General features: G+C 46.5%; 1 protein-coding gene across 1 annotated transcript in view; it reads right to left on the bottom strand.

The window, feature by feature from the left end:
* Positions 1–1,218: 1,218 nt before the first annotated feature.
* The window catches only part of mfsd4aa (major facilitator superfamily domain containing 4Aa), a 55,716-nt gene continuing 42,988 nt past the window's right edge, over positions 1,219–13,946 (bottom strand). The window contains 6 exon segments of the mRNA XM_055654869.1: positions 1,219–3,248; positions 4,617–4,740; positions 6,316–6,386; positions 8,450–8,597; positions 10,086–10,259; positions 12,961–13,076. Coding sequence (XP_055510844.1) covers positions 3,196–3,248; positions 4,617–4,740; positions 6,316–6,386; positions 8,450–8,597; positions 10,086–10,259; positions 12,961–13,076 — 686 coding nt within the window. The 3' untranslated portion in view covers positions 1,219–3,195.

Below are 13,946 nucleotides of genomic sequence, written 5' to 3' on the forward strand. Positions count from 1 at the left end.
TTGAATGGCGGAGTAGATGATGGCCACAAGAATTTGTCTAGCTCTGCCTTAAAAATATCCACTGACTTGTCCTCCACAGCCTTCTGTGGCAATGAGTTTCACAGATTAACTACCGTCTGACTAAAGAGGTTCCTCCTCGCCTCCTTTCTAAAAGAGCGCCCTTTAATTCTGAGGCTCTGGCGTCTGGTCCTAGACTCTCCCACCGGTGATAACATCCTTTCCACATCCGCTCTATCTATGCCTTTAATTCTGTACGTTTTAATGAGGTCCCCTCTCATCCTTCTAAACTCCAGCGAGTAGAGGCCCAGTGCTGTCAAGTGCTCATCATATGCTAACCCATTCATTCCTGGAATCTTTTCTTGAACGAGATTAATTAATTTACATTCAGCTGCCTGTAATTCAATTTGATGTGAAATGCTACAACCTTTTCACCGTACCTCGGTACCCGTGACAATAAACTAAACTCAGGAAGTGAATACTAATAATTTGACCTGCAATACGGACTTAATACAATCTCGCGGTGAGTTAATAATAAATAGAAATTCCACCTGAAAGTGACAAAACATAACTTTGGAGAAAGGAATATTGAGGTCCATTTTTCCATGATTGTTACACATTGATAGTTTACAGACAAAAAAAAATAAATCAGTGACACAGAGTGTGAATTATTACAGACAGTGCCAAAGTGAAGAGCATCTTGCAATCGAACCGTTCTGTTCCTGATCCTATGTGTTACCATTAGCTTCCAATTGCAACCCACTAGCTTATTGCGGTGTCTCTTCAAGCTAAAATCAGCTACATCGTACATCAATTGAGCCACCATCCCAGTAACGTACTGAGGGTCTCCTACTCTGTATCAGGTTTAGTTTAGTTTACTTTAGAGGTACAGCACGGAAACAGGCCCTTCGGCCCACCGAGTCCGCGCCAACAGGCGATGCCCCCCACGTTGACACCGCCCTACACACACTCGAGGCAGTTTTTTACATTGAAACCAAGCTCCATAACCTGCAAACCTGTGGAGTTTGAAAGGAATTCGAAGATCTTGGAGAAAACCTACAAACCTACGCAGGTCACGGGGAGAACGTACAAACTCCGCACCGACAGCACCCGCAGTCAGGATCGAACCTGGGTCTCTGGCGCTGTGAGGCAGTAGCTCTACCACTGTACCGCCCTGAACTAGTGTTGGAATAATAGCTGCAAAGAGTCGTTTACTTCCCGGCTGTCATCAGGCAACTGAACCAACTACTGTCTACCTCATTGGTGACCCTCGGACTATCCTAGATCTGGCTTTACTTTGCACTAAACGTTATTCCCTTATCATGTATCTATACACTGCAAATGGCTCGATTGTAATCATGTATTGTCTTTCCGCTGACTGGTGAGCACGCAACAAAAACATTTCACTGTTCCTCGCTAGATGTGGCTACAAACTAAACTGAACTGAGCTGATGAAAAACAAGGAGTTGTTTTGCTAACTTGGCAAATAACCCTCCTTCAGCTACTTGGCCAACAATCCCATCATCTACCAAATGACACAAAAAATAAATTAACTAGCATATTAAGTGCTTAATTAAGTACATCAATTTAATATTGCATCCCCCACATTAGACCTGGGACCGTGTGTCATTGTAGTTGATATACTTTGAGATTCTTCCGAGAGAAGTCCATAAGGATTAATACAGCAAACCTTCATGTTGTTATCTCCAATGGCACAAACAGCTTGCGCGTGACATAGCTCCTCTCTACTCGGCTCTTAGCCCACCAGTTGTGAGTTCAATTCCCAGCATGGAAGGACGCAAAATCGAACAAAATTATAAATCTGGGAAAGTTTGCCCTGAAAACGAGTGCACAGTGAAAGAGGAATGGCCACAAAGGGTGTTGGAAAACCCTTGTGCGTTACTCATATCCTCCAGTGAATGTGTTGTGTTACATACCGGTCTGGGTTACATCTGTCTATCATTCCTTTGATATAATCTGGGTTACAATTAGCTGGTGCAGCTGACATTTGGTGCCCGATCCCAACTATAGAAGGAGGGGAATATGGAATTGGCTCTCCCAGTGCGGTTGGGATGCTCCAGAAAGTGTCGACATGCCACAAGGTTAGCGACTGAAGCTGACCCAACCTGTGCCACACAACACTCAGGCAGGCTGCGAGAACAGAGGGGGACTTGGCGAGAACAACTTCAGCGAGAACAGGGGGGGCGCCGAGAACAACTTAATGGGGAGAAGGCCTCTATCACTTATGACCTTATGACCTTGTAACAAAGAGGGAATGGGCATGGGGGTGGAGGCTGAGAACAGAGAGGGACTGGGGAAGAAGCAAGGGGGACTATATTGTATAGACTACTTTTGTAACTTTGTCAGTATCCTTTACGTGGCCTCAAGTGCATAACTTGTACTGTATGCGAGACAAAGAATCTCTCTGCACATGTACCACGTGCAAGTGCCGAGAAAGTATCAAGAAAGTATCATCGATCAATCCATCAGAATGTAGTCTAACTTTGGCAGAGATATGCGACCCATTCATCGGCTGACTGGCTAGCACGCAGCAAAAAGCTTTTCACTGTACCTCGGCACGCGTGACAATAAACTAAAGTGAAACTGAACTGCACTCTTCACTAACATAGGGGAGGAACGGGAGTGCTTGGCAGATGCCTGCTACCTCTGTGTGCTTGGGCTCCCATTATAAGGGCCTTCATAATCACCTCGAGTGAACTTGGAATGAGACAGTTGATTTCTCACCTGAAACATTTGGCATTTTGCTTCAAAACAAACGACAAAAAAAAAAAAAAAAAAAAAAAAAAAAAAAATCAAGAAAATCATTAACCTGAACAAATCGAATGTTTTGCTTTTGAAGAAAACTGTTCTACTTTTTAAAAAATAAAAACACGCTTGTTAACTCAGGTCCCGTGCGGTGCTGATTAAGACGATCATTGTTACTTTATCCGTTCAAACGTCCGCTCTCGAAGGAGGTTTTATTGTCGGCCGAAGACTTCGGTGTGACACGTCAGTTTAACTAGAAGCGGAGACAAAAGCGACCTAGCCACTTCTCAAATGGTCGGGGAGGCTGCTCGTAGATTGTCGCAGCAAAAAGTCCATCGTTAAAGTCCGCACAGGTTATCAGTCCGTTCCGACGTGGCTCTGGATCCGTTCAGAACTCCTGTGCGTGGGCAGTGGCTGGCCGCTTGCTAAACCTCAGCTCTGGTACGAAAACTGGGACTCCGCTATCGTGGGCGTTTTCGACGGCCCTGCAGGAAATAAACACAGTCGGAGTTGGAAATTAGTCGATCGCTAGGCCATCAGGCCGTGAGTAACAGGAGCAGAATTAGGCCACTCGGCCAGTCACGTCTACTCCGCCGTTCCAACATGGCTGGTCTATCCCTCCCTCCTAACTCCATTCTCCTTCCTTCACCCCGTAAATCCTGACACCTGCGGTAGAGTTGCTGCCTCACTGCGCCAGAGACCCAGATTCGACCATTATCATACGCGCCCCGAACTAGTTCCACAGTTCATTAAAGGGCCGGTCCCATTTGGGCTTCATTTACACATCACACAGGTGGTGCGTGAGGATTTTGAGAATCCCAAAATCCTGGAGCGCCGTGCGCTACCGCGCGTCACTGCATACGCCACCACACCTCACCACGTGCCATGCGCGCATCACGCACACCATGCACGTCACCACGAGCCAACCAATTTTTAGGATGTCGCGTAAATGACACGCAAATGACACCCAAGTGGGACAGGCCCTCAAGTTGACGGTTGGTCCGGTTTTTCTTACCCCACAACTATTTTATTCCCACCTTCTTTCATTCATCATTTTTGCCCCCTGGCTCAGCCTGTTTACATCCTTTACAAATCCTTTGTTACAGCATGGTTTCCCACCTCTCTTTGTATTATCAGTAAATTTGGCTACAATACGCTCAGTTCTTTCATAGAACATAGAACAGTACAGCAAAAGTACAGGCCATTCGGCCCACAATATCTGTGAACATGATGCCAAACCCGTCACTTATCCACCTGCACATAATCCACATCCTTCCATTCACTGCATATAATCCATATGCCTGCCCAAATGTATTTTAAATGCCATTAACGTATCTGCTTCAACCACCATCTTAAGGGCAACACAGTGGTGCAGCGGTACAGATGCTGTCCTAACAGTGTTAGAGACCCGGGTTCGATCCTGACTACGGGCGCTGTCTGTACGGAGTTTGCACGTTCTCCCTGTGACAGTGTGGGTTTTCTCCGGATGCTCCAATTTCCTCCCACATTCCAAAGTCTCATGACCAGAGAATGGGATTCAAGAACTAGTGAACATAGGTTTGAGGTTGGGGGGGGGGGGGGGGGGAAGATTTAATAGAAACCGGAGGGGTAACATAATCTTTTACACAAAGCATGGTGGTGTAAGGAATGAGCTCCAAATAGCCTGATCAGTGCCTTAGAGTTGAAGAAGGACCTGACCCGAAACATCACCCATTCCTGCTCTCCAGAAATGCTGCATGTCCCGCTGAGTCACTCCAGTCTATCCTCAGCATTACGGCCCTTGTATTCGATCCCAACATCTACTGACTCTCGGCCAGGTTTGCCCATTCCCCAGGCTTCACCCACTTACTTACCTTTCATGCTCTGAAGATTGTGTAATCTGTGGACGATGAGAAGAACCAGGTAGAACAGAAGAGCGAGACAACCAAACGTCAGGCCACATACGAGGAATATATCAGCCTCAGGTGACTGAATAACCTGCAAGAAGTGACAAGGTGAATTAGTCATAGAGTCATAGAGTGATACAGTGTGGAAGCCTAACTTGTCCACACCGGCAAACATGTCCCGGCTAAACTTGTCCCACCTGCCTGCGTTTGGTCCATATCCCTCCAAACTTGTCCTATCCATGTACCTGTCTAACTGTTTCTTAAACGTTGGGCCAGTCGCTGCCTCAACTACCTGCTCTGGCAGCCTGCACCCAGACATCCACCACTGCCAATAGTGCAAAGGAAAGATAGTCACAATTTTTAGGTTAGTTCAGAGATACAGTGAGGAAACAGGCCCGTCAGCCCACCGAGTCCGCGCCGACCAGCGTTCCCCGCACCTTAATACTATCCTACACACACACACACACACTAGGGAAAGTTTACAATTTTACCAAAGCCAATTAACCTCCAAACCTGTACGTCTTTGGAGTGTGGGAGGAAACTGGAGCTCCCGAGAAAACCCACAGAGGTCACGGGGAGAACGTACAAACTCCGCACAGACAGCACCCGTAGTCGGGATCGAACCCGGGTCTCTGACACTATAAGGCAGCAACTTCACTGCTGCGACACTGTGCTGCCCATCAATCAGTTAATGATGCCGGCAGTTGCTGAAAAAAAAAAAATCTCCAAGTGGGACAGGTCCTTAACTCTCTGGGTGAAAAAGTTTTTCCTCATCTCGGTCCTAAATGGCCTACCCCTTAATCTCAAACTGTGGCCCCTAGTTCTGGACTCACCCAACAACGGGAACATTTTTCCTGCAACTAGCCTGTCCAATCCCCTAATAATTTTATATGTTTCCTTCCGAATCCTTCTTGACCACACTATCTGTCTGTGACGCTACTTCCATAGAAACAAAGAAAATAGGTGCAGTAGTAGGCCATCGGCCCTTCGAGCCTGCACCGCCATTCAATATGATCATGGCTGATCATCCAACTCAGTATCCCATACCTGCCTTCTCTCCATACCCCCTGATCCCTTTAGCCACAAAGGCCACATCTAACTCCCTCTTAAATATAGCCAATGAACTGGCCTCAACTACCTTCTGTGGCATAGAATTCCAGAGATTCACCACTGTGTGAAAAATGTTTTCCTCATCTCGGTCCTAAAAGATTTCCCCCTTATCCTTAAACTGTAACCCCTTGTCCTGGACTTCCCCAACATCGGGAACAATCTTCCTGCATCTAGCCTGTCCAACCCCTTAAGAATTTTGTAAGTTTCTATAAGATTCCCCCTCAATCGTCTAAATTCTAGCGAGAACAAACCGAGTCTATCCAGTCTTTCTTCATATGAAAGTCCTGACATCCCAGGAATCAGTCTGGTGAACCTTCTCTGTACTCCCTCTATGGCAAGAATGTCTTTCCTCAGATTAGGAGACCAAAACTGTACGCAATACTCCAGGTGTGGTCTCACCAAGACCCTGTACAACTGCAGTAGAACCTCCCTGCTCCTATACTCAAATCCTTTTGCTATGAACAAGGAACTATGTACCTGCACTCCTGGATCCCTCTGCTCTAAAACACTGCCCAGAGCCTCGTCATTCACTGGAACTTAGAAACAGAATACTCACTGATCCCACCAGCATCTGGAGAGCAAACTCCCCAACTCCTGCGCCTGTCACCAGTACAGTTGTTGCACATCCTATCCAAAACAAAAGGGGGAAAAAAAACACACATTAAATAAAATGTCAAGTTATACACATTTCATTCAGGATACATGCTGGTGGTGGGAAATAAATAAATACAAAAATAGGAAAAAAACATGAATAACCATAGAAACATTTTAATGGATGCCCCTGGATGCTGTACAACCAGTGAAATTTGCAGTGTCAGCACTATTGAAGTGAAAGAAGAAAGATGGCCAAGCTGGCCATCCGCGGTCACCGCGCCAGGCGGAAGTGGGCAGTGCCCGAGCCGGCTGCCTGCCTCTTTTCAGGGGTTACATCCGTGCCTGGGTGGTACTAGAGAGGGAATATGTGCTGTTCATGGGCGACCTGGAGATTTCTGGGACCGCTGGGCACATAGGTGCAATACATCCTCAATGAGGATGAGGAAATTGTATTTTAATAATATTTCATGTACCTTGTACTATAGTGGCGGGTTTGTTGGTATTGTTTTATATTGTACATATTATTCTTGTAATATTTAATTAAATTTATTTTTGGTTATAAAAAAAAACAAAAAAAAAACATGCAGCAAAATGGTACTGAGTTTTAGATTTAGGCTTCCCATTGTCACATGTAGCAAGGCCAGTGAGAAGTGTGTTTGTGCATGCTATCTAATCAGATCAGATAACATCATACAATCAAGCCAAACTTAAGTTCAACAGGTCGAGCAAAGGGGGACATACAGAGTGCCGAATATGTTCATACGTTCTCAGAGCAGAATTAGGCCTCGATTAGTTGATTAATTTCTTGTTTAAGAAGGAACTGCAGATGCTGGAAAATCGAAGGTAGACAAAAGTGCTGGAGACACTCAGCGGGTGCGACAACATCTATGGAGCGAAGGAAATAGGCAACGTTTCGGGCCGAAACCCTTCTCCAGACCTTGATTTGTACGGGTGTCAGGGGTTATGGGGAGAAGGCAGGAGAATGGTGTTAGGAGGGAGAGATAGATCAGCCATGTTGGAATGGCGGAGTAGACTTGATGGGCCGAATGGCCAAATTGTACTCCTATCACTTATGATCTTGGGCCATTTGGCCCATCAAGTATACTCCGCCATTCCATCATGGCTGATCTATATTTCCCTATCCTCCTACATTTGCCCAATAGTCCTTGACACTAATCAAGAATCAGCCAGTCTCTGCTCTAAATACCGTGGTGCAGAATCGTGCAGAATAATAGCGCGTCAAGTTAGAGACAAAATACAATGTCCGCAATGGGGTAACAGTGAATTGGAGAGTACCCTAGCTTATGGATGGACCATTCCGAAGCCCAATAAGCTGCTCCTGATTAGATTGATGAGATTGTCTTGTTTATAATGATGCTTGGTTATGGTCAAGTATTGACCAGGCGAACACAGTGGTAACAGCCAGCGCGGAGAAGAAGCGCTAACTCCAGCTCAACTCTGCCTGTCCCGCTGGGTTAACCTACAGCCCTGGACTGACGGGAGACCGGCCCGGAGCAGTGGAGTTAGCGCTTCTTCTCCGCGCTGGCTGGAAGCCTGGGGCCGCCACTGCTCCTTCCCAGTGTCCCGTCAGTCCAGGGTCACCCCAGACATCTCTGGCCACCCCCGGACCGGGATGGGACACTCGGGAAGGGACGGGGACGAGGACGGTCCAGTAGCAATTCAACAGCGCTTGCAGCGCCGGAGACACGGGTTCGATCTTGGCTACGGATGAAACGCAGGTCTGTACACACGCAGCAGCTCAGCTGCCGAGAATGTTTATCACGAGTGACCTATGACCTGGGCATGTGCAGTCGGAATACCGAACTCGCTTATTAGCTTTGGTATAAATGTAAATTGTCCCTAGTGTGTGTGGGGATCGCTGGATGGTGCGGACTCGGTGGGCCGAAGGGCCTGTTTCCACGCTGTATTTCTAAACTAAGCGTATGGAGTATACACTTGTTGTGCTGAATACCTTGCTTCAATGTAATTCTATGCCGGGCCTAATTTAATGTGATATTTTTGTGTGTGGGGGGGGATGGACATGCTTGAGAGGACACAACAGATTGAGGGCATAACAGTAGGCAAAGTCTACTAACCTTGGTAATTCAAGATATCCTCGGTGTAAGCCAACATACTTGGAAAGGTGCTGCTCAGGAAAAAGCCTAGAAGTCCCGTTCCCACATAAAGGCAAACAATGCTGACTGGGAAACACAGCATCAGGACAAAAGTGCCGATTATTCCACCCTGTAACGCAAATACACCACGTGAAATATCTCATCAAAGCAACATTTCAAAGATTACATGAAATCGGTTTTATTCTGCGCTGAGAAACAGTCGCGAGAATTGGATGTAGGAACAAGGAACTGCAGACGCTGGTTTGCAAAAGAAGACACAAGGTGCTGGAGTAACTCAGCGCGTCAGGCAGCATCTCTGGAGAACGTGGATGGGTGACGTTTCGGGTCGAGACTCTTCTTCATTCATTATTTCTATATCTCTCTACATCCGTCTAAATCTCTTGTTTTCCTTTCCCTTGACTCGTCTGAAGAAGGGATTCCTACCCTGCCCAACCACTCCCTACAACTCGGGCCCTCGAGTCCCATCAACATCCTTGCAAATCTTCTCTGCACCCTTTCCAGCTTGACAACATCTTTCCTATAACACGGTGCCCAAAACTGAACACAATACTCGAAATGTAGGGGGGAAAGTCTAGGACCAGAGGCCAAAGCATGAGGAAAAAAGACAATGGGGAAGGTGATTGTGTGGAATTCATTGCCACAGAGGCTGGGGGAGGCCGTTAATAGACATTTTTAAGACGGAGATGATGGAATCTTGATTAGTACGAGGGTCAGTGGTTACTTGGGTGAAAGCAGGAGAATGGGTTTGAGAGGGAAAGACAGATCAGCCACGATTAAATGGCGGAGTAGACTTGATGGGCCGAATGGCCTAATTCTGCTCTTCTTGCTTATGGACTTATGTGGTCTCACCAGCATCTTCTATAACTGCAAGATGACCCCCCCCCCCAAGTTCAAGTTCAAGTGAGTTTATTATTATCAAGTGTGTCCCTGTATGTGACAATGAAATTCTTGCTTTGCTTCAGCACACAGAACATAGTAGGCATTTATTACAAAACAGATCTGTGTGTCCATATACCATAATATAAATATATACACACACATGAATAAATAAACTGATAAAGTGCAAATGACAGATAATGGGTTATTAATAATCAGAGTTTTGCCCAAGCCAAGTTTAATAGCCTGATGGCTGTGGGGAAGTAGCTATTCCTGAACCTGGTTGTTGCAGTCTTCAGGCTCCTGTACCTTCTACCTGAAGGTAGCAGGGAGATGAGTGTGTGGCCAGGATGGTGTGGGTCTTTGATGATACTGCCAGCCTTTTTGTGGCAGCGACTGCGATAAATCCCCTCGATGGAAGGAAGGTCAGAGCCGATGATGGACAGGGCAGTGTTTACTACTTTTTGTAGTCTTTTCCTCTCCAGGGCGCTCAAGTTGCCGAACCAAGCCACGATGCAACCGGTCAGCACGCTCTCTACTGTGCTCCTGTAGAAGTTTGCCAACAACGTCCATACTCAATACTCCAACTGATGAAGGCAAATGATCCTTTCGCTTGGTGAAGGACCACACACATGGTCCTGAAGACTATCATCTGACACAGTGGAATAGGAAGATTAAAGAAAGCTATCAAGATGAACCATGGAGTGGCAAAAGTACTCACCAAGTTTATGAACACCATGGTCGCAGGTCTTAATTTCCCAGACACTGGAATGGACGCCAACCTCCCCAGAGTAATGGAGGCCCAGAAGAGGCTGTTGAGGTAACCTGCTACCCTGGGCTCAATGTAGAGTGGCTTCTCGACGGCATAGGTGTACACAAATCCAGAGTACTCGCCCTGTATGAGATCAAGCACAACACAAGTGTGTAAAAGCTTCTCATTTTACCTCAGTACACGTGACAACAAGCTAAACTGAAACCAATTGACTTGCAGGGAGTTTTATTCAGGAGATGAAGATGTGGCACAGCCCATCACAAGGACCAGCCTTCCCACCAATGACTCCATCTACACTTCTCGTTGCCTGGGAAAAGCCACCAGCAAAATCAAAGACTTGTTCCGACACCAGTCATTCCTTCTCCTTGCTCCTGTCTGGCTGGAGGTATGGAAGCTTCCAAGTGCACACCATGAGACATAGGAATAGCATCTTCATCCGTGTTATCAGGCTTCTGAATGGTCCTACCATAAGCTAGGGTACTGTCCGATTGAACTCTACTGCATTGGACCTTGTCTATGGAACGGGTGGACAACCATATTCTACACTCTGTATCTGCCCCTTTTACTCTACCTATTGACTAGATTGCATCTATGTCTGGTCTGTTTTGTATTGCATGCTTAGCACTGTAAGTGTGAACTTTTGCACTGTAAGTGTAGCACTGTAGTGTGAACTTTTTTCACACAGAGAGTGGTGAATCTCTGGAACTCTCTGCCACAGAGGGTAGTTGAGGCCAGTTCATTGGCTATATTTAAGAGGGAGTTAGATGTGGCCCTTGTGGCTAAGGGGATCAGGGGGTATGGAGAGAAGGCAGGTACGGGATACTGAGTTGGATGATCAGCCATGATCATATTGAATGGCGGTGCAGGCTCGAAGGGCCGAATGGCCTACTCCTGCACCTAATTCCTATGTTTCTATGTAACCCAGTACACCTGACAATAATAGACCTAAGCCTAAATCGAAGCACAAATCTTTCCACTTTTGTTCCTCAACAATATCAACAGAGGTCCAAGTTCTGAATGGATTGGCAATTTCACTCTTCTCCCCCCCCTCCCCCACCCCACATTGATCCTGACTTCAGAAGAACAATCAAGCCCAACCGTGAACCCATACCATAAAACACAGTCCAACCCCCTTCTACAAATCACCATGCTATTTAACATCTTAAAGCCGCTGTGAATGGAGCCTCTGCTTGACATCAAGGCATGACCCATGAAGGAAGACCCCCTATCTCTGATGTGAATGCCTCTTCCGTCATAGAGTGATACAGCATGGAAACAGGCCCTTCGGCCCAACTTGCCCACAACGGCCAACATGCCCCAGCTACACTAGTCCCACCTTGTCTGCGCTTGGCCCATATCCCTCTAAACCTGTCCGACCCATGTACCTGTATAACTGTTTCTTAAACGTTATGATAGTCCCCGCCTCAACGACCTCCTCTGGCAGCTTGTTCCATACACCCACCACCCTTTGTGTGAAAAAGTTACCCCTCAGATTCCTATTCAATCTTTTCCCCTTCACCTTGAACCTGTGTCCTCTGGTCTTCGATTCCCCTACTCTGGGCAAGAGACTGTGTGCATTTACCCGATCTATTCCTCTCATGATTTTATACATCTCTATAAGATCACCCCTCATCCTCCTGCGCTCCAGGGAATAGAGACCCAGCCTACTGTGAATGAAACCCCTGGCCCAGAGCAGACCAGAAAACAGAGACTTTAATTGACGGCCTTCAGCTAAACCTGCCCACAACCCAATCCCAACCTGCTCTCCGTAAACATAAGGCCTAAGGTGCTTACATTACTAGTTATTAGTTGTCGAGCAGCTGACATATCTTACTTATTGCAAAGTAATTACTCGTAACCCCAGTTAAAACCACACCCGACACCCATGCTAATGGCATGTATATGGTGGAAATTGATATACATACTTCACACAATAAAGGACTTGCAGAAAGATATGACTTCATCCAATTTGCAGAGACAGTTCTATTTCCTCCACTTACACCTTCAGTTCAGCTATGTTATAGAGTCATAGAGTGATGCAGCGTGGGAAACAGGCCCTTCGGCTTGACTTGCCCACACTGACCAACAAGTCCCATCTACACTAGTCCCACAAGCCTGCGTTTGGCCCAAATCCCTCTAAACCCGTCCTATCCATGTACCTGTCTAAATATTTCTTAAACATTGTGATAGTACCTGCCTCAACTATCCCCTCCAGCAGCCCGTTCCATACACCCACCACCCTTTGGGTAAAGTGTTCAAGAAGGAACTGCAGATGCTGGAAAATCGAAGGTACACAAAAATGCTGGAGAAACTGAGCGGGTGCAGCAGCATCTATGGAGCGAAGGAAATAGGCAACGTTTCGGGCCGAAACGTTGCCCATTTCCTTCGCTCCATAGATGCTGCTGCACCCGCTGATTTTCTCCAGCATTTTTGTGTATCCTTTGGGTAAATATACCTCTCAGGTTCCTATTAAATTTTTTAGACCTTTTAAATCTATTAAACCCATGTCCTCTCGATTCCCCAATTCTGGGAAAGAGACTGTGTGCGTTTACCTGATCTATTCCTCTCATGATTTTGTACACTTCTATAAGATCACCCCGATTTTGTACACTTCTATAAGATCACCCCTCATCTTCCTGTGTTCCAAGGGCATAGAGTCATAGCCTGCTCAGCCACTCCCTATAGTTCAAGCCCTCGAGTCCTGGCAACATCCTCATGAATCTTCTCCAGGTTAACAAGGCCTTTCCTTCATTTTTTAGTGACAAAAGTGAACAATAGGGATGTTTCTGAGGGGCATGTCCATCTAGTCTTCAAGTCTACTCACCAAGATCCCATCGCTCATGAAGAGGACAGTGGCGCCCACAATGTGGACAACAACAAAGGTACAAGGGGATTCTTGAAGATACAGGGCTCTGAGGCAACTGGAGAAACTGTCGGGATCTGCAAATTGAAAACAAGATTGATCAACTGAGTTGATTCAGGGAGCTAGAATGGCAAATTATACTGGTCACACAAGCAAATCACAAAATGTGGAACAAATTAGTAGGCCATTAGGCCATTTGGCACATCAGGTCTACTCCGCCATTCAATCATGGCTGATCTATATTTCCCTCCTAACCCCATTCTCCTGCCAGCTCCCCATAACAAATTTTATTATCTTTAACTACTTTAAGCGCAGCACAGTGGCAAAAGACAATAGACAATAGTTGCAGGAGTAGGCCATTCGGCCCTATGGGCCAGCACCGCCATTCACTGTGATCATGGCTGATCATCCTCAATCAGTACCCCGTTTCTGCCTTCTCCCCATATCCCCTGACTCCGTTATCTTTAAGAGCTCTATCTAACTCTCTCTTGAAAGCATCCAGAGAATCGGCCTCCACTGCCTTCTGAGACAGAGAATTCCACAGATTCACAACTTTCTGGGTGAAAAAGTTTGTCCTCATTTCCTTTCTAAATGATCTACCCATTATTCTTAAACCGTGGCCCCTGGTCCTGGACTCCCCCCAATATCGCGAACACGTTTCCTGCCTCTAGCGTGTCCAATCCCATAATAATCTTATACGTTTCAATACGATCCTCTCTCATCCTTCTAAATTCCAGAGTATACAAGCCCAGCCGCTCCATTCTATCAACATATGACAGTCCCGCCATTCCGGCAATTAACCTACGCTGCACTACTCTGCTACCCTACAGTGCAGAGACCTGGGTTAGATCCTGACTACGGGTGATGTCTGTATGGAGTTTGCACGTTCACACTCTGACCCCATGGGTTTTCACCGAGGTGTTTCGGTTTCCTTCCACATGCCAAGG

The sequence above is a fragment of the Leucoraja erinacea genome, chromosome 24 (assembly GCF_028641065.1).
Source record: "Leucoraja erinacea ecotype New England chromosome 24, Leri_hhj_1, whole genome shotgun sequence".
Classification (NCBI taxonomy): domain Eukaryota; kingdom Metazoa; phylum Chordata; class Chondrichthyes; order Rajiformes; family Rajidae; genus Leucoraja; species Leucoraja erinaceus.